The 21,903-nt window shown below is 34.1% G+C and overlaps 1 protein-coding gene across 2 annotated transcripts in view; it reads left to right on the top strand.

The window, feature by feature from the left end:
• LOC117172373 (solute carrier family 35 member G1) overlaps window positions 1-18,631 on the top strand; it is a 106,621-nt gene extending 87,990 nt beyond the window's left edge. For both annotated transcript variants that reach the window (XM_033360228.1, XM_033360229.1), the window contains exon 3: window positions 17,847-18,631. In XM_033360228.1, the coding sequence (XP_033216119.1) occupies window positions 17,847-18,546 (700 nt within the window). In that variant the 3' untranslated portion in view covers window positions 18,547-18,631. The remainder of the gene's footprint in view (window positions 1-17,846) is intronic.
• Window positions 18,632-21,903: the final 3,272 nt, after the last annotated feature.

Raw genomic sequence — 21,903 nt, forward strand, 5'->3', positions numbered from 1 at the left:
TGTTTCCAAACTTTCTCTGAAGTGTTCCACTGTTTATGTTCGTTCCGAATAAATGTGAAATATAAAATATAAATGATTAATTGTTGTATTAATTATGCATGTATATATATGTATATATATATATATATATGTATATTTAATAAATAATAACATATACTTTACTAATAACTTTATAAAATTAAAAAAGTTAATAAATTGAAAAATAATTAAAATAAATGTATAAATGTGATTAAATATAAAAAGGAATATAAATAAATCTCAATAAATTACTTTAAAAAAGTACGTTTCAAGCTAAAATTATTGATCGTCAACCAAAAAAAAGTGTTTAAAAAGTAGTTTCACTTTCAACTATAAGTTGTATTTCCTGTATGTCCCACTGTTTATTTATTCTGAATTGAAAATAAACTGTCGTATAGAGATTTTTCCAAAAAACCTACAAATAGGAAAATTTCAGAACTATTTTATTATTTTTCATATATATTTATGTTATTTTTATTATTTTTGTATTGTAAAAAAATGTTCAAGCTGGTTATTGAATATAATTTGCCTTGAACTGGACTTGTGGAAGCATTATTTGACTCCATTTCTATATTGACACTAAGAAACAACAGATTTACTTCAAAAATAACTGCACAAAAGAATGTGTGACTGAAAACACTATGGAGAATAAAGCATATTGGAGTATATGTATGATTTCAAACCAAAAGTCTTGGAAAAATCATTATGAATGTCTCTTGCTTCGCCATTTTGTTTCTTCGATTTCATTCATATCGATTATGGTAGCTATTCGTTTGCAGTGAACTCGATTTTGAACCAAACATCGTTTGAAACAAAGCAATTAAATGTGGTTATATTTTTTGGTGAGATCTACTAGAATCATTATCATTGACAGAGGTTGACATTCACGACATTCACTAATGAGATTTTTTCAAAAATATAATGACACTTAATTGTTTTGGGTCAGTCAAGTATTAGTGCAGTCGAATGCTTATTATCGATTGGGTTTATTGATCGCACCAATAAACGCGCGGAGTGAGTAAGCAACAATCTTAGATAAAAATGACGCTGGGGACAAGCAGAGACGAGATGCTTTCATAGCTTTTCCAAAGATTCTTGTTTAAAATCACAACAAATTATGGATATTTCTAATTTTCCATAGCGATTTCAGTAAAAGAAGGTCATTGTGCTCAGTTGGTTTTTCAATAAACCTTGTTTTTTCTTGTGGTTATGGAAATCGATCAAAGTGACTCTTCTTTCGGCTATTCATCGTTCATTCAAGCATAGTGCAATTTATATTTTATATCATATTATTTTTACCGTAAAAAGAAGGAATATTAAATGAGACTTGGGAAAATGGAATATTCGACATTTGGAATATTTAGATGTAATAATGTGCAGCAATAATGTACGTGATGTACGAAAGTAAAAAAGGCTTTATGAGTTTCATAAAATCAGATCAATATGATCGCTTCAATTTAAAAGACTTGGAAGATAAAAGTTAATTATTATTACGAAAAAAAAAAAAATTTTATTTGATTCGGAAAGAAATTGGATACATTCGGAAAGAGTAGACTGGGTAGTCATTCGTAAAGAAATCAGAAATATTCGGCGACATCCGAAAAGAAATCGGAAACATTCGACGACATTCGGAAATTATCGGAAAGAAGTCGGAGAGTGGGACATTTGGAAAGACTCGAAAATGTTCATGGGACAGCTCGATGTTCGGAGAGAAATTGGACTTGAATCATACCAATCATTTCCGACGTTCTTAAGCACAGAAATTATATTTTAAAATATACGATAGAAAACCAATAGAAACGTTTCTATTGAATTCAATTCGAACCCCTATTACCGGATGTGCTGATTTCGGCACAGAAAAAGCACTCAGTAATCGGACGGTCCTATAATGGTCCTATTTTTATCTTTACGTGCCGAGTGGGCAGCGTCATCTAGTAGTAATAAATAAAGTTTTCTCTACTAAAAACCTTTAATTTTGCGCTCAAAATAAGTTCCTGTGTAATTGATATTGATTGACTTTCCCATCCTTTTTAGATTTTGAAAAATTTGTTACATAAATTCGTGAGTTTTTTTAAGATTTTACAACTCTGGCTTATTGGACGTAAAAATGCTAAAAAATAAAAAAAAGTCTAAAAATTGGTCCAGAATAAAAAAAAAGAATGTTTTGGCCACGGATCGGAACCTTTTTGCTTGGACCCGAGTTTAAAGGGTTCCTTAAGGGTCCGGGTTCAGCTTGGACCCTTTAATTTATTGAGGGTACGGATCCAAACCTGGACCTTTTGAATTTTAAAGGGTACAGGTCCGGACCCGTACCCTTCAAGTTCTTAAGGGTCCAGGTCTGGACCCGAACCTTTTAAATTCAAAAAGGTCTGGGTCCGGACTCGTACCCTTTAATTTCATAAGGGTACGGGTCCGAACCCGGACCGTTTAGAATTTACAGGGTTCGGGTCCGGAACTGTACCCTTTAAGTTCTTGAGGGTCCGGGTCCGAACCCGAACCTTTTAAATTTTATAAAGCCCGGGCCCGGACCCGTACCCTTCGAGATCTTAAGGGTACGGGTCCGGACATGAACCCCTAAAAAAAGGTTCCTTGAAATACATATATTTGAGAAATTTACAAACACGATTTGATTAATAATAATTAATAATTAATAAAATTCTCAAAATTTGAGTCAAATTTTTTAATTTGTTAATTTCAACCGGAAATTATTTATCTGTGACTCGAAAAACCCCTCTTACTGACTTTTATGTGAATCCACCGAATTAATTAGATTTTCAAAATTTGAGTCAAACTTGAGAATTGTTTATTTTTTATCTCAAATTTGTGTTTCTCTTTATTCTATCTCATTTGGTCGTCCATCAATTTGTAAATTTTTTAAATGTAATGCTAAGAACCTTTTAGGTTGGACCCACCATTAAAAGGTTACTTAAGGATCCGGGTCGGGACCCGTGACCTTTCATTTCTTAAGAGTACAGGTCCGAACCCGGACCTTATAAATTCTTATGGTTACGGGCGGATCTGTACCCGTTACATTTTTAAGGGTTCGGATCGGGCCTGAACCTTTTAAATTCTAAAGGGTCCGGGTCCGGACCCGTACCCTTTAAGTTCTTAAGGGTACAGGTCCGAACCCGGACCTTATAAATACTTACGGGTTCGGGTCCGGACCGGACCTTTGCTGGACCATTTAGGACCCTGGACCCTTTAAAAATTAAGGATTCCAATCTCTGGTTCTAGCCTGAATAGTTCAGAATTTATGACCTCCTAAATGTATCCACAACTGACTAGGAAGCTGAATGTATTAGTTACAATTAAATCGCATCTAGTTCGAGCCTGTATAGGTCAATGTAAAAGCATTAGGAAGTCCTTTTTGGCTCCCGTTACTTACTGACCGTCTATCAGAAGTAAACTTTTCATAGAGGGGTGCAAAAATTGATTACCTCCTGAAGCTAGAAAACGATTGTGTACAATTTTTTTTTAACTTCAAAGTGATACTTTTCCCAAAATAAATCGCTAACTATTTTAAGGCTATTGCATATTTAGTAAAGGAAGGATAATAAGTAGATACATGTTGAAATACTTTTAAAAAAGACATATTTATTATACGAAGAAAATGTTCAAAACGAGAATTATTCTATTACATTTTTCCACTTATTTTAACCATCCAGTTGAATGTGATTCTTTTTAGAACATTTGTGCGTACACGAGAAGTCAGGTGAGTTAATAAAACGCCACCAATTTCATGATATACAATGTCGAAATAATAGTCGTTAAATTTGGACGATAATCGGGCATTAAGAATATCTTTGTAATAATTATTTTTTCTCTGTTCATGACATTAAAAATATATTGTTCAGATGGTTCGGGCAACTTTTTGGAAATGCAATGATCAGTTAATAATGTTACAATTTCAGTCACGCAATTTTCGACTAAGCCACACAAGACTTTTACCATACTAACATACTCGTCTGCACACAAAAGAACATTCTTTAAACCAATAAAAGTGGTTTTTTTCATTGCAAAAAGCAGGTACATATACTTTTTGTTTCTTCACTTCACAAGCATTTTCACTATTTTCACATTCTGCAACAGGTTCAGGTATACTGTCGAAAAGAATGGTCTTTTCTCCAAAAGATGTTGTAAATATCACTTTGTAGTCATTTATCTCAAGGAGTTCAGTATGATTCGATGAGGGTTGTTTCTCCTTTTCAAAATAATCGTCGATGATATTGATCTGTTGCAGGAATGTTGTCCATGTTGAAACCCTAAAAGTGATTCCCTGTAGTTTATTAGTAACAATTTTGACAATTGGTTCAAAACATCCATCGATCTGTAGTTCCAAACTTTTTTTCTTTTATGACTTGAAGAAGAATCATTAAGAGATTGTGAGGTGATAATATCTTCAATGTCTGAGTCTGTCTGTTTTATCATATTTTGAGACATTGTATTTATTGTGTTCAGAGATGCAGAGGAACTAATAAGTAAACAAGCATAGGTACAGTTTATGTATCAAAATGATCGGATATAAGGTAGTGGGGTTAAAACGTGTCTGAACAAGCTTCATATAGGTATCTTGAACTATGATAGGTTATTAGGTAGTGGGGAAAATACACAGAAGTGGGGGACAATTGTAAAAAGGGGGTAGGGGGAGTTGTATTTTTAAAAGTTAAATGAAATGGGGGAAAGAGAACCAAAATAGTTTAGTTAAGTTTTAAGCAGTTTCATCTATGTAAAATATTTTAAAATATACTTTAAGTAAAGATTAGTAACAATCGCTTACTAATTCACTTCAGTATTATCTTCTTTTACTAATTACCAGCATCAAGTAAGTATTTCGGTTAGTAATTATACTAATGGAGACAAGTTCAGTAACAACTAATCAAAAACTTCAGAATTATGATATATAAGGTAAGAAAAAATGGTTTAAACATTGAAATGATGTAATAATTATTTTATGAAAGTTTTTGTAAAAATATATCAAATGGAAATATTTTTTTTTATGATAAATAAATGTTTTTGGTTTTAAAATGTAATACATATACTGGAAAGTTGTATGGATTTGTGAGAACGTCTGTTAATAGGTTTTTTAAGGGTCCTTACAAGAGTGTTGGGGATGTGACCATAAACAGATGAGAGGGGATGGACCCATTTACCTTGCAAGAAAGTCACAGTTTCCCAAAAATCAGTCTAGATCTTGCCTTTGCTTATGCAACACTGTCCCCTAGATTACCAAACGTGTTTTTACAGTCATTCCTTAATTCCCAAGTTTAAAAGTTAATTAAGAGAAAAAGTGAGTGAAGTGTCCCAAATTCAAAATTGGGTTAAAAAGTGATTGAAGTGCTTTTGATTCAAAACTCGAATCATAATTTTAAAAAATGTGTGACAGTGCGTTAAACAATGCCGGAATTGCACTTGATGCAATAAGTGAACACCTAGCTGCAATAGCTGGTTTGGAGGCATATCTTGCTGAATGCACTTCTTCTGCTGCCCTAGTGAAACTCATAAATGAGGCAGCGGAGACAAAGAACAAGGAGGTACTTGTCCGCTGTGTCCCAGCAGCAATCAAAATGAGGCATTCATTGGACATCTCGATAGAAAGTGCAAAGGAAACAGTAGGTTAGTAGTACATTACAATTTTACTTATTTTTTCGCTTTTTTATAATTATTTAAAAAAAGCTGCCAAATTTATTAACACAGACAGTCTATGTTATTGACGATGAGATGGAAGCAGATGTAGCGGAACGTGATCCACGAAATAAAAAAACCAAGGCCTCGATTAGTAACATTACAAAACTTCCAATTCTGGAAATAAATCTTGAAAGTGACGATGGGATGACACAAGAAATTCAGCAACAGAATCCCCAACAACAATAACTTCAACGCCAACAATATATATGTATAGAAGATAAATTTTGATATAGTTTCTCTCAAATTATAATTTCATTGTTTAATTTTTACAGATTGTCAAAATACCATCCAGGACATTGTGATGGTCCAAGCCGATGCTGGACAGCAGGAGCCTGGCCTGTATGAATCTTCCCAGGATGCTGAACTCTTGAGAGTACCACATACGAATATTGGTACGTCTCAGGTTGCAGAACCTTCCAGAGACCCACACATATCAGCAACATACAGCCTGGACGATGCACAAGGTAGGAATGAGAGGATGAAAGATTCACCAATTATTTGTAAAATCAGTGAAAGTACCGAATATATTCAAAAATTCGGTTTATATGGTTTAAAATAAAATTTAAACTTTCTCCACCTGGCAATAATAACCCTGTGGAATGGCTCGAATCGGTATTTCGCGAATTATTTAAATATTTGATTAATTGGTGCAATCATAATGATGTAGTAGGGTAAATATTTTTGGCCAATAAATTTGGAAATTGTTGGCCAATAAATATAACATTGAATTACAAAATGACTGAGGTCGAAAACGCGAGAGAGGTGGTGTGCATCAATGCACTGCTGCTAATAGGTTAACGCTAGACGCCGGTGTAATTATACCTCTAAATGGCTGTGGCATTCCAGAACTTGTCCAGTATCAAAAGTTCCTATCAAAATCTCAGATAGCAATAATTGTGTATAATTATGATAGCTTTGGTTTAGGAAAGGCAAAAGATTTTTATGGCGGAACTTCTGATATTATAAATAAAGGGGATATAGTTAAGCAAAATATTTACTTGCTCTATGAAGGTGCTCCCAAATGCCATTTTTCACCTATTTTATCGTTGATAGGGGCTGTTGGTAGTCGACATTTTTCTATACCTTGCTACAAGGCTTATAAAAATCCTGAGAGACATTTATGCGCAGAAAAATGTAACGCTTGCCACATATCACCACCCTGTAATCAGAAAAGTAGGATTGTATTTGGGGATATCTAAAAGGAAATGAAATGCGATTCATGCCTTAGGTCCTTGTATGGGGCCTCATGTATGAGAAACCATTTACATCCTGATTCATGCAGCAAGGGAAAAAGTATTTGTTCAGTATTTAAAATTTGTGGTAGTTGTTCAAAATTAATTAACCATTTAGATGTCAAAGATCATAAATGTGGATATTCAAATTGTGTTACGTGCAGAAAAGTTTGTCCAGACAACCATTTGTGCTACATCACACCAGTTGGGCATCCACATTATAATAAGAAAGTCGCATACATTTTTTACGATTTTGAAACTAAACAGAGTGAATCTGTCGTTGGCCAAGAATCTACGAAAATTCACGTACCTAATTTGTGTGTAGCACAACAGGTATGTGATGAGTGTTTGGATGATCCTGACCCAAATGTACGATGAAAATCGTGCGGTATCAGACAGTATATTTTTAGTGAAGATCCTGTTTCCGAGTTTACAAAATTTGGTACGCGAAAAATGAGTCATTTCACGGAAACCGTTTGTATAGCATATAATGCTAAAGGGTTTGATTCTAAATGTATTTTGAGTCGTCTTATTAAAGAAAAAGGGCTTAGAAATTCATCTGAAATTATTTTAAATGGGACTAGCATCCTTTTGATGAAGGTAAATCAAACCCGTTTTATTGACAGCTTGAATTACCTTCATATGCCATTAAGACAATTGCCTGAAGCTTTTGGTTTAGAAGAGGCAAAGAAGGGTACATTTCCCCATTTATTTAATACTCCCGAAAATCAAGAGTACATTGCAAAAATACCTGATGCCAAATATTTTTCACCCGATACAATGTCTCGTGAGGCTCGGGAGTCATTTTACAAGTGGTAAGAAGAATGTGTCACATCAGAATACAATTTTAATTTCAAAGAAGAATTGAGATCATAGTGTATAAATGATGTGGACATTTTTCGTAGAGCGTGTTTGGCTTTTAGAGCATTATTTCTTAAAGTTGCCAATGTCGATCCATTTATTGAGAGCATGACAATTGCATCGGCGTGCTCAAAAGTTTTCAGAAAAAATGATCTAAAAGCTGACCAAATAGGTGTCATAACAAACGGTGGTTATAGAAGGGCTGATAGTCGAAAAAAGCCATCTAATGGTTATTAGCCTTAGAACGCGATTTGGACATTGAAATTGCTCATGCAGGCAGGGCACAAAAATTTAGATTGCCAGAGGGATGTCTAGTCGATGGCTATTTTGAAAATAAAGAAGTAAGTACGAAAGTAGTTTACCATTTCCATGGTTGCTACTGGCATGGATGTCCGCAATGTTTTAAATTAAATCGGGATAAAAAGTTAGGTTTCGATAAAAGTTCTGAATCTCTAAATGATCGCTTTGAACGAACAAATGCTCAAACTGATCAACTTCGCTCATTAGGAAATGAGGTAGTCGAAAAGTGGGAGTGTTCCATTGATAAGGAAAAAGTTCAAAATGATCATTTACGTAGTTTCTGAAAAGACCACCCACTTTCGATGACTGATGCCTTGAATCCTCGAGATGCATTTTATGGGGGTCGAACAGGTAATACATTTTCGTATTATGAGGCTAAGGGTAAAGTGAAAATATCATATCTTGATATTTGTTTACTTTATCCATTTGTTTTAAAATATGGAAAATTTCTCATTGTTCATCCCAAAGTTTACATTGGTGATGACTGCAAAAGTTTAACCGGTGTAAACTTTGATTTATCTAATGTCGAGGGACTAGTTAAATGTAGAGTATTACCTCCTACCAATAAGTATTTACATGTTTTGCCTATCCGCATGCATGGTAAACTCATGTTCCTTTTGTGTAATACTTGCTGTAAAGAACAAATACAGAGTGATTGTCCACATGTTAATAACACAAATGCGAGAGAAATTGAAGGAACATGGGTTTTCGACAAGATATAAGCTGCGATTCAAGAGGGGTATAAAATTACTGCCATTTTTTAAATTTGGCAGTATGAGACTACTCAATATAATAAGGTCACAAAAATGGGTGGTCTTTTTGTAGAATATATGAATCGATTTTTTAAACTGAAGCATGAAGCCAGTAGATACCCTGCCTATTGTACTGATGAGGCTACGAAAAAGGCATTTATTCAAAAATTTTTCATGCCTGAGGGTATAGCCCTAGATCCGAAAAATATGAAAAAGAATCCTGGTTTACGCTCGTTGGCGAAGCAACTAGATCGTCGTGTCCTTTATTTTGACACGGATTCAGTTATTTTTGTCAACAATAATCAGACAAATGAGTATTATCCAGATACAGACTGTCTTTTAGGTGACTTAACTGATGAGCTCGAAGTTTATGGCTCCGGTAGTTTCATAGAAAATTTTGTCTCGGATGGTCTTAAATTCTATGCATATAAGATACGATCATCTGATGGTAAAAACCACAATGTTTGTAAAGTGAAAGGTATTAATTTAAACCATGAAAATTCCGAAATAATAAACTTTGACTCAATATGTGATCTAGTTATTAGAAAGACACAACCAATTAGATTAAAGTTTAGTAGTGTCCGTAGAACACCTTATCACCAGGTAGTTACAAAACAAGAGGAAAAATATGTCGTCTGGTGTACATTAAAAGACGATTAGTTGAAGGATATGACTCTCTACCATTTGGCTACATTTCATAAGATAAATAAGTTATTTCTTTTTTAACCATATAAATCGAATTATGAAAATTTGAAGAATCACTCTCATTCCTACACACAGACACAATAGTTTTTGCATTTCAAAAATAAAATAATTGTATGTTTACTTCTTTTTGCCTTTTTTTGAAAAAAATTCTTCTCCTTACTAATAATGATATTTTTTGTTTTCAGTTGAGCAATTTGGACTGTTTGGTGATGATGGCGAGAATACTTTTTTCGATCCGTGCAGTCAGAAGCATCACCCCAATTTACCAACACTTACTGACTTAAGTGACTATTTTCATGGAGGGTCTCAGCCCTACACTCTTCAATTGTCCGATATAAGTGTGGGCTTAATAGAAAAATAGAATTAAAAATGAAATTTAAATATATTAATTTCAAATTTTCAAATTATTCAGTATATATTTAAAAGGGAATTTAATAAAATGAAATATACTTTTACAACATAAAAATTGCCTGAAAATTTTATTATCACCCCAAAATGCATGAAAAATTCAATTGTATTATTATTTTTTTAATTAAAAGCAAAAATCATTTAGAGTAATATAATTGTATATGTGATTTTTCTAACCTAAAACAGGCAACCAGAATATAGCTTAAAAATTAGGGGTTTGCGGCAGTGGTCCAACGCGGCGCGGCGGGAGGACTCGCACGCCCATGTAAGCTCATCTCTGGGCGTGCTGGAAGGTACACATCATAATAAGCTTGTTTATTGACGTGATGGAGAGCGGTCAGAAGAATCAGCTCAAGCATTCTGACCACGCGGATAGTATCTTATTGATCAATTTCCACAAAATAAAGATAATAAAAAAAAGTGAATAAAAAGAAATTTTTAGTTAAAAGAATCAGGATATTATTCTATAAATAATAATTACTAGTTGAAGTTCTATCATTCTTAATTATGGACGCATGCTGGAAGCATCCATTTACATCGTTGGTATGTGGACCAACAGTATGTAGTAAAACTTTTTTTGTAAAAAAGTTTCTCCGTCATTTTGATAGTATGTGTGATACACCTATTAAGCGTATAATTTTTTACTATTCCAAGTGGCAAACAGCTTACAAGCAATATGGAAAAATAATAGAATTTTGTGAAGGTTTATCTCAATAGTCTGACTATTCCAATGACCCTAGTGTTAAACTCATAATTATCGACGATTTAATGAGAGAGTCTTGAAATAGCACAGTAGTAGATCTGTTTACCAAGGGTAGTCATCATAAAAATGTCAGTGTAATTTTTATATCTTAAAATCTCTTTCATCAGAGCCATGGACAAAGAGATATTTCTCTAAATGCGAACTATATTGTTGCTTTTAAAAACCCTCGAGATCGTGCCCAAATCCAGCATCTAGCTCGGCAGTTTTGCCCTGAAAATTTCCGATTTATACAAGAAGCCTATCATGATGCCACTTCTCAACCTCATGGTTATTTACTTCTTGATTTGAAACAATCCACCCCCGACAATTGCCGATTTCGGACAAGTATTTTTCCAGATGACCCTTATCATTATGTTTACGTACGTACCAAAGGTATAAAGAGAGGTCACAGTGAGGAACAAGTATCAGTTGCACGATTGTAATGATGTCGAAACGTGGTAAATGGCCAAGGTCTTGCTTTATTAAAATCCTTGGATGCCCGACTTGTAAAATGTATTTGTGAGTGTGCTCTAAGTACATTATTGGGAAACGTGCCCCTCAAGAAGCGAGAGAGACTAAAGTTAAAAAAGCATAAAATACTACTTCGTAAATGAGCGGAAACCCATGGTACGTGGAAGAAGAAGAAAAACTTTATCGTCCAAAAAGGTGGATTTTTACCTGTTTTACTAGCATCGATCATTGGTGGATTAATATCGAATTTATTTAGTGGTTCTTCCTGAACAAAAAGGTCGTTCTACCATCAAATATGGAGTATGCTAGAAAAATGGAGCTTATTCCAAGTGACCAAGTCGATAAAATTCAACAGAAACTGCAAACTTTAAAACAGCCAACTATAAACACAAATGATACACAAATTATACCTGCAATACCCGGTTTAACTACACAAACACCTGGCAATAACCTTGGTAGACTAGATTCCAAAATGAGTCGTATCTTATTTTCAGCTTCTCCAATTGATGAACGTGAAAAGTGGAAAATATATAGTCAAGTATTACAAAAATTTCTCTTCATTGTTGATGAGGATAGAAAACCACCTATTGAGAATAATGAACAAAATGAAACCGCAGACAATCAATCAACCGATGACGAATTTCTACCTGTAGAAACCATCATAGCATCAGTACCCAGAACTTTTCAGCCAAACAGTATCTTATTACTCAATTATTTAAGAAGGCCGAATATAACTAACAGAATAAAATGGGATAAAAATGGTTTAGTTTTCACTGATGGACACCGTATCAAAGATTCAAATATTACAGATCTTGTTAACGATGCATTGAGATGTAGAAAAAGATTCGTTCCAGCTGGTAGAAATCAGTTTGCTCATATCCTTCGAGAGCTTGGCACACCACGAGAGCTTGTAAAAAATAGAGAATACTGGAAAGTGAAATCAGATAAAAAGTTGGCTCGGGATCTGAGTAATAGAACATATTTTACATTTCACCCTCTTATAACGGTCGATGATAGCACAGATGAGACTAGTGATTTACATAGACTTCGAGAAACTCCAAATATAAGAACTCGTGCAAGAAGTCGTAGCAGAAATAGAAAAGATCAATCACTGAGTTAGCGTGGTTCAGGATTAATAACAAAGTGGCAGTCTTTTAATCTGAGATGAAACTGTTAGAAGAAATATACTACAAGCCAAGCCATCCGGCCTCCTACAGTGGCGCAGAAAAAATAATTCGTGCTGCACGAAGAAAATTATCTAGTGCTAAAGTGCTTGAATGGTTAAAGTCACAGGATGCATTTACCAAACATAGGCCCATTCGTAGAAAATTTCAAAGATTACATTATAATGTTAGGTCTATTGATAGTGTATGGGAGGCTGATTTAGTTGACCTCCAAAGTCTGTTAACCTACAATAATAATTATACTTTTCTATTAGTGGTAATTAATGTTTTAAGTAAATTTGCCTGGGTCGAGCCTCTTCGAGATAAATCTGCTTTAGAAGTAAGACACGGTTTCGAGCGTATTCTTCAGAAAGGTAACAATCGTGTACCTATCTGTTTACAAACAGATAAAGGGAAGGCATTTGTAGGTGCAACTTTTCAAAAAATTTTGACAGATGATGGAATAAAATTTCGAGTAACACGGGACCCTAATGTTAAAGCAGCCGTAGTAGAACGCTTTAATCGAACTCTCAAAGAACGCATGTGGCGCTATTTTACGCTTAAAAATAATCGACGCTATAATGATATCTTACAAGAAATTGTAGATGCTTACAATAATGTCAGACACAGTAGTGTTAAAATAAAACCGGCTGAAGTTACCATATTCAATGCATCCAAAGCATGGGAAATTATTCAATCGCGATTCAGTAAGGAAAATAAGTCTACAAAAAAGCCTAAGTACAGAGTCGATGAACAAGTTAGAATCAGTCGAGAGAAGGACGTCTTTGAGAAAGGTTACGAATCACGATGGAGTGAAGAAATATTCTTAATAAAACAAGTTCCAAATCGATCACAAACACCTTTTGTTTATGATTTGAAAGATTTAGCAGGAGAAGAAATTCATGGACTTTTTTACGAACAAGAATTGACCGACGTAAAAAATAAAGACATAGCAGAGGAGAAATTTAAGATTGAAAAAATTACTGCAAACTAAAGGCAAGGGAAACAAGAAACAATTTTTTGTTAAGTGGATAGGCTATCCGGATCAATTTAATTCCTGGATTCCAGCTTCAAATTTAAAATCATTGTAAAAATGAATTCCGATCAATTTTATAACACAATTGCCATATGAGATTCGGTTGCAAGGACAGTGGGTAGTAGCACTCACTGAAATACAACTTCCTCGTAAATTTCTTCATGTGACACACGATGACTCAATTGAAAACCGCATTACCCTTATGAATGCTGGAACTGACGGGCATACGTTCCCACAATTTGATGGTAATATCAAAAATAGAAAAAGCATTGAGAATGGTATTGACCTTTTTCACAAATATAAAGTACCTGTTGCAGAAGATAAAATAAATGATGAGAATATGAGAGAAAAGTTAGAAGATTTAATAGAACTTATTGTCATGAATGAAAAGTTAGAAGATGAAGCAGAAGCTCTTATGTGGAAAAACCCCCCTGTAAATTTCTTTGAACCTGGCCTTTATGCCGATTTTGAGTCTCTTTTAAATACTCTGAACAGTCTTCCAGAATTAGGATAACACATTAAATTTAAATATGACAAATTCAAAAGCAGCTACGTGCGCATACAAAAACAGTGTACAAAATTATGTCAGATGACTGATCAACATTTTTTGGTACTTAGTGATAAATTATCACGTATTCTTGGTTTTGCACCAGATAATATACTTCCAATTGAAAATAATGAGTATACTGCTGAGTATACACTCTTACGTACTGTTTCTGTAGATACAAGAGATTACTGTTTTGGCACAACACAAGTCAGTAATTTTTTACCACCCAATTACATACCAGTTCTTCATACAGGATTTTCTACAATTGAAATTAATATAAGGGACAACGTTGGTTTGCCAATACCATTCGAGTTTGGCACGCTGACAGCTACACTTCACAACGTATTGACTAGATAGAGGTAAGAAAGAAAGAAATAATGAGCCAATACGCCGAATATTACGCCTTACAAGCAGGTGGTGGTGGAGGGATTCCCCAGATTTATATTGGCGCACCATATCAAAGAGGTCACGGTATTGGAAGCTTTCTTGGCGGTCTATTTCGGCGTGTTCTTTCTTTCTTAAATAAAGGAGCTCGAATTGTCGGAAAAGAAGCTCTTAGAACGGACATGAATGTTATGAATGATTTGGATGCTAATATTCCGCTTAAAAATTCATTTAGAAATCGCTTTGAGGAAACTGGTGATAATTTGAAACGGCGTGCTATTGATAAAATGGAGAATGAATGGTTCTGGTTATAAGAACAATCGGAAGAAGCGAATGGTTCAGTTGATTTCTAATCGTGGTGCAATTCAGTTCGTGAGCCGAAACCTCATTAATAAGAAAAAAAAGAAAACCTCAAAAAAAAAAAAGCGTGGTACGGTGAAAAGAAAGAAAGCGACAAAGAATAAAAGAAAAAAAAGTATATAAAGCATAAAAATCGGAAGCATTCTATTGATGATATATTTGGAAATTAATAGTGTATAAAATTCGCATCCGAGACAAAATATATTTCTTAAAATGTCGTTTCTACATTCTCATTCTTGTGAGTGCTTAAAGTCTGAGTTAGATCTATTCTCGATACCTCCTACACAAACCTCGATAGAAAGCTCTCAATGGGTACACTATAAACCGGTGTCATCCCTTACCGATGACTCTTCTATAGAATTTGTCGTCCCTGGTCATGGTGATGAATACATTGATTTGGCTCACACAATGCTAAATCTTAGGGTGAAATTAATAACACCACCTACGGTTGCTGCAAATGCCGAACAATTGGATAGAGTTGGTCCTGTAAACAATCTATTACATTCATTGTTCAATCAAGTGGATGTCTATTTTAATCAAAAAGTTGTATCTCCACCCAGTAATTCTTATGCTTATCGGGCATACATTAAAATTCTACTTAACTATGGTCCTGCTGCTAAAAATAGTCATCTGACTACCTCTCTTTGGTATAATGACACGCCTGGAAAAATGGATGCTTTCGATGATAATGTGGGATTAAAATCTCGCAAAAAATATTTAAGTGCTGGCAAATCTATTGATCTTATTGGACACCTGCACTGTGATGTTTTTAACCAGGACAAATTTCTTATCAATGGAGTGGAATTGAGGCTACGACTAGTACGCTCAAAAGATTTATTCTGTCTTATGGATGGCACAAATGTATCAATATTGGGGGAGCCTCACTATTTGTGCGGCGAGCAAAAATTAGTCCCGGTATTCTATTAGCTCATGCAAAAGCTCTATCTCATGATACTGCAAAATATCCTATTACACGTGTCGAGGTAAAAGCTTTGTCTCTACGCTCAGGCATTCACTCTGAAACGCTTGATAATGTTATTCTCGGACAAATGCCAAAAAGAATAATAATTGAGTTTGTGGACAATATTGCATTCAACGGAAACGGAAACAAAAATCCTTTTAATTTTCAAAATTATAAAACTAATCAACTTTCGCTTTATGTTGATGGTACTCAGATACCTTCTAAACCACTACAGCTATCATTTGGGGATAAGAAGTTGTATGTCGAAGCTTATCACACGTTATTTAGCGGAACTGGTATCCATTTTCTGGAGAAAGGAAATAATATTGACAGAGAGAATTATTCTGCAGGAAACTGTCTGTTCGCCTTTGATTTTACACCTGATCTCTCAGCAAACTGTTACTCTCACTGGAATCTTGTAAAACATGGTAGCCTCAGAATTGAAGTACGATTCGAGGACGCATTGAATAGTACTATTAATTGTCTTGTATATGCGTATTATGATAATGTTCTGGAAATAGATTCGTCCAGACAGATTATTGTCGACTTTAGCGCTTGAGTGGGAAAAAAATCAATTATGCCAATGACTTGTCATACTTCAAAGACAGTATACATTTCTCATTGGATTATTTCTCCATCATTTTCATTTAGTGATCTCACGAATGAATCTCAACAACAAAATAACTGGCTTAGTTGTCATTATCACGGCATTGAGTGGTTTGAAGGAGATGTCCCAAGGAATTTCCTTCACGCCAATCTACGTGACATTGCTCGAACTGCCAAACTAATGTACACGGGAGGACATGAAAAAGTAGAGTTACTACAAAAAATTAGAAGCAGACAAGTAATTTGTAGGAACTAAAATGCCCATCGTTTAAAAAATTACCATTCATAGACGAATTTTGTTTCCATCATGGTATAAAAAGAAAACAATGTTTATGTGTGCTTTTAATAAGTTACTCAGGCTAAAGAACTGGATAGAGAAACAGCAAGAGGATAATCTACTCTCATTATCCTATAATAAAATACAAGGTACAGTACTAGTACGCTTAGATCACCTACGACCTATGAACCGAGAATTACGGCCAATTCTGAAGATTCGGATAAGGATACGGTAGACTTGATTAAAAAAACTACCCTACCAATATCATCTAAAAAGTATGAACAGCTTACAAATTCTACAAGTACTTCGACTCTCAAAAGCTCGGACAGTCTGCGTGTTTCTAGTAGATTAGATTCCTAAACGTTGGACGAAACCATCTGCAATTGTAGCTAATTTTGATGAACAATCAAAACCTGGAACTCACTGGATCGCTCTATACGTTGACTATGATGGAAGAGGTACCTACTTTAACAGCTACGGATTACCGCCTCTTATACCTAAACATCTTCGTTTACGGGGAAATTGTACCTTCTACAGGTGGAACACAAAGAGACTACAAACTGCGACTTCGAATTTTTGTGGGCAATATTCCATTATGTTTCTCCATTGTATGTGTAATGGTTATTCTCTGTCTGATTTTAATAACTTTTTTACGAATAATTTAGAAAAAAATGATTGCCTTGTGAGAAAGTTTTACAAAAAGTTGTTGAAGAAATACAAACTCAAACATAATATTTCTCAAGTATCGAAACAGTGCATACGTGGCGGTAAATATTGTAAGCGTACAGATTTTGCATCATGTACGCAAACTTCATTGCCGGAAATAACCACACTTTCTTTATTCTAGAAATATGTAATCTATTTTTCCAATAGGGTGGTGAAGGGGGAAAAGGAAAGTGGAGGGGGCAGTCGGTCCATAGTGGCCCGGTACTACTAGTGTTCTATGTAAACTTTTATCAAGAACATTAGAGAAGTAAAGTATTTGCAAGTCCTTTTGTATGAAAATATTAAGAGAGTGGAAAGTTGTATAATTTCATAAAGAAAGAATAACTAAGAAGAGAAATCAAAATTAAGGAATTTGTCATCTGAATTTAATTTGTACAGTATCAGTAATTCTAAAGGATGTAATATATAAAAATATGAACGTACTGTTTCTCAGTTGTTAAAATTTGTATTGATGTCGACTTTTCTTACAAATATGTGTATTTATTTTAATTTGTGTGCTTTAAAGGGTCACGCAAAAGACCCCTATTTTTCTATTTTTACTATCCTATATCCGCTAGAGAGTATTCTTTAGTATGACTGCGTGAAGACTAACAATAATTTTCTTTTTTTCAGGCATATGCCTCTAGCCGATGCATCAGTTGTCGTGTTCTCGGTGCCTGTATTCGTAGCCATATTTGCAAGAATTTTTTTGAAGGAGCCTTGTGGACTCTTTAACGTCTTGACTGTTTGTCTAACGCTGATTGGAGTCGTGCTGATCACTAGACCACCTATACTTTTCGGGCACATGATAGAATCTCTCTCTGACTCCCAAATTGAAACGGAAACGGATCAGCCCGACGTCTGGGGTGCGGTTGCGGCCTTCTCAGCGACGATCTTTGGTGCTAACGCCTACGTCCTCCTCCGAGCTTTGAAGGGCCTTCATTTTTCAGTTATTATGACAAATTTTGGGTCCTTTGCGCTGATACAAACAGTCATGGTTTCCTGGGTAATTGGTGCCCTCTGCATACCCAGATGTGGAACCGACAGACTTCTGGTAGTGGCACTCGCACTCTTCAGCTTCGGGGGACAAATTTTACTCACCCTGGCCCTTCAGATGGAACAGGCAGGACCTGTTGCAATTGCCAGGTCTGCGGATATCGTTTTTGCATTCTTCTGGCAAGTTTTGTTTTTTAACGAAATTCCTAATAAGTACTCTATAGGAGGAGCTATTTTAGTCACAAGTTCGGTCCTCCTCACCGGATTGAGGAAATGGGCCATTTCCTTACCCGAAAATTCCACTGTCAAGAAGTCCCTTGGAATACTAGCGATGTAAGCTTAAAAATGAAAAACTTGTTTGTAGGTTTCGCTAAAAGTGAAGTTTAACTTTACAGAATGTTTAATAAATAAACTAAGATAAAGGCATGCATCATTTTTTAAAGCTATTTGCAGCTAGTAAACACTAGAGGTAACGGTTGTGTAACATTCTTGGAGATCATGTTCTTATTATGTAATAATTATACATTTATGTTATGCAACAATTTTATATTTACATTATATGAAAGTATTACACTTAGGTCATGCAATACTTTTAGGTATATATTACATAACTATGTAACATCCCCCTAATGTAACATTATGTTACGTTGATGATATGTTACATGATTAGACTAAGTTATGCAGTAGTCTTACCTTTATGTTATGTTTTCAATAACTTAATATTGTTACATAAAAATCAAATACAAATTGTGATGCCATGGTCTGAAGCCATGCAATATTAAATCGCATAAAATGTACACAACCTATTCGTAACACATTGTTCTCCTATTAGACTCAAATGTATTTTATGTAGCAGTATTATGACTGTAACATAATCATTTTTCGTATTTGATATGTGCCATGGTTTAGTATGTAATATTGTAATATGTATGTAAGATATGTTTGTATTGCTTTTCCGTGTTATGTGTGTAATTTCGTTACATTTTATCTATATAATGTTATGTTTCTGTTTCGTAAAATGTGACATTTACTTGATGTAACACATATTCTAGCATTTTTAAGAACATACAAATTATATATTTTGCTTTAAGCAACAACGTTACTATGTTGTTTCTTAAATGTGTTACATTACTGCCACATGACAATGTTATTTATTGGTAAATGCACGTAATATTAGGTTATTTTCGAGGGATATTTCGAGAAAGTTAATTACAATGATAAAACATTAATGTTCCATAACTGATACTTAAATTAATAAAAAACTAGAACGTTTTATTGAACCGCCTTCGAGAGCTTTTTGAAAAAGCCTTTCTATCTTTAATTGTAGAATATTTTTCAGTTTGGCATGTAAAAGTAGAATATTACATAAATAACGATAATTGGGAATTCAAAGATAAGATTATTTGAAATTTTCGCTTTGTAACCTACGAAAATGCATAAATGCAAAATAGTGTACACGCTAACACAGCAAAGCAGAGAATTATTTTTCTAAGTTTACTCATTGTCAGTTACTTCTTCTGTGTCGTTACAATAATACTGAAAGGCTATAAGCACTTATATTAGTAATTACATATTTTTCAAAGCACGTATTTAAACCAAAATTGATTGCAAGATAGTTTAAAACATTTCAATAACGCGCCTGAAAACTATAAATATAATATTTAAATTATATAAATACTATAAAATAGAAAATCGAAGTTATTAAACTTTTCATACCAAAAAATTTGATTTTTGTGCGTACTTTCGATAAAAAAAAGCCTAGACAGTTTAACATTTAGGCTACTTGATAGACGAAATCAGTTTACACTCCATATATAGATTCAGACTGAATTAGACTAGATTTAGACATATTTATTTCTTTTCCTTTTATCATTTATATCAATTGACCTATAAAAAACTATTATCTATAGTTCCAATGTGTGATACTATTCCACGTTCTCAGACTGATTCACTAGTTTAGGCATTAAAAAATCCTAGCATAAAGATTCATAATGAATTAATCAATATATTACAAAATTCGAATTTGCAAATGGATTGCAATACAAAAATATGTATGTTTAAGACTATTTTTTTCTTGTTCTTTTATACCGAAAATATATAGAAGTAGTCATAATTTTAATAATGAAAAAGTTACTTCTTCTAAAGGAGCATAATTTTTTTAGTAAAAGATTGTTCAACTTTATTCAAAGCAACAATTCTATCATTTAACGAACATGCATTTTTATGTTGTTTCACCTTGCCATATCATGCCTATTTTATTAATATGCGATGCGTTCGAATATTTCGAATGAAATGATAAACAAATTTCGCTAAAGAATCAAATTTTGTTTTAAATCCCATTCGGGATGAAGGCTTTTAAAAATAAATTTAATATTAAAAGGGGTCCTTTCTCCAAGAGCCAATTAATTAAAATCTGGCCTTAAAAATATAGAATAAAAACCCAAGACTCTGGGTTCCATCCTGATCGCATCAATTTTAAAGTTGAATCCGCTATATTCGTTCCAGACAAAATTTTTCCATACAAGATATTGAATGAAAATCTTTTCATTATTTAATAGTACACTGTTAACCGAGTTGGGAATCAACTAGTCCCCCACTTCGTTATCATAGTCGTATTATTTTCTATACATACCGTAAATGGGAATGCCATTTCGTTGCCTGGCGCAAAACAGAAAAAGTGATCGGTTCCACGATTGATTGATGCGACCACTAAAATTGGGCTTAATTGTACTCCATGGATCGTGAAATCGATCACTTTTACTGTTTCGCGCCAGGGTCTCAAAATCGTAGGTCGGAACAAGTGACTACTTTCGTTCAGAAGAATAAGTTGCGATGCGCAGTTGCAGGCAGAACGGGTAGATTGCGGATGCGCATAGCACGACTTAGTTCTCTAGTGGACTAAATTCCACTTCTTGGATGTGACGTCAACAATAGAGAAAATACCAGCTCACATTGTTCTGAACGAACGTGTAAATCGCAAGTTCCGGCGCGGGAATTGGGTAAATTAATTTATTTTGGCTTAAAATCTACAATAAAGAGATCTGAAATATGAGTTCGTCCTAATTTTTTTTAATATCGGAAAGTAATTTATCTCCGAAGTGTACTTTCATTTGTTATTGTACGAAAGAAAAGTTTTCAAATCATCGTATGTAAATAAGGAGTGAATTCATCCATACAATTGTGAACGTATGTGTGTGTGTGTTTGCACATATATATTCTCGATAATATATATTAATATATATTCTCGATAATAAATATTAATGTCAAGTGGAGATTGTTACCCGGAGAAATAATTGACATGAAATAAACGATTTGAATTGATAAAAGAAGAATTTATGATATTCATAGAAATGATTTTATCCTTTTCCCATCCATTTTTAATGAGAAACTCGGATGTACTTCCTATGATTTTATTGATTAACTATTACAAGGTTGAGATCTGTGTTACAGATTGAAATCACGATCTGAATATTTGTGGTTATTAAAACTTTAATCTGTGTGAGAAAAACGTTAAACACTCAATTATTATTTTCTATTTGCGCTTGTGAATAACTGCCTTCGCTATGTCACGTACATTCATCACCATTTATGTTATACAGTCTGTCAAGTTAAAGCGTGGGTGGCTTTACTCGCAGTCGGTAAGGTGTATTGACATGATTTTGGTGTCAAAATATTAAGAAGAGCTCCCTCTTTC

This window comes from Belonocnema kinseyi, chromosome 5, assembly GCF_010883055.1.
Source record: "Belonocnema kinseyi isolate 2016_QV_RU_SX_M_011 chromosome 5, B_treatae_v1, whole genome shotgun sequence".
NCBI classification, from domain to species: domain Eukaryota; kingdom Metazoa; phylum Arthropoda; class Insecta; order Hymenoptera; family Cynipidae; genus Belonocnema; species Belonocnema kinseyi.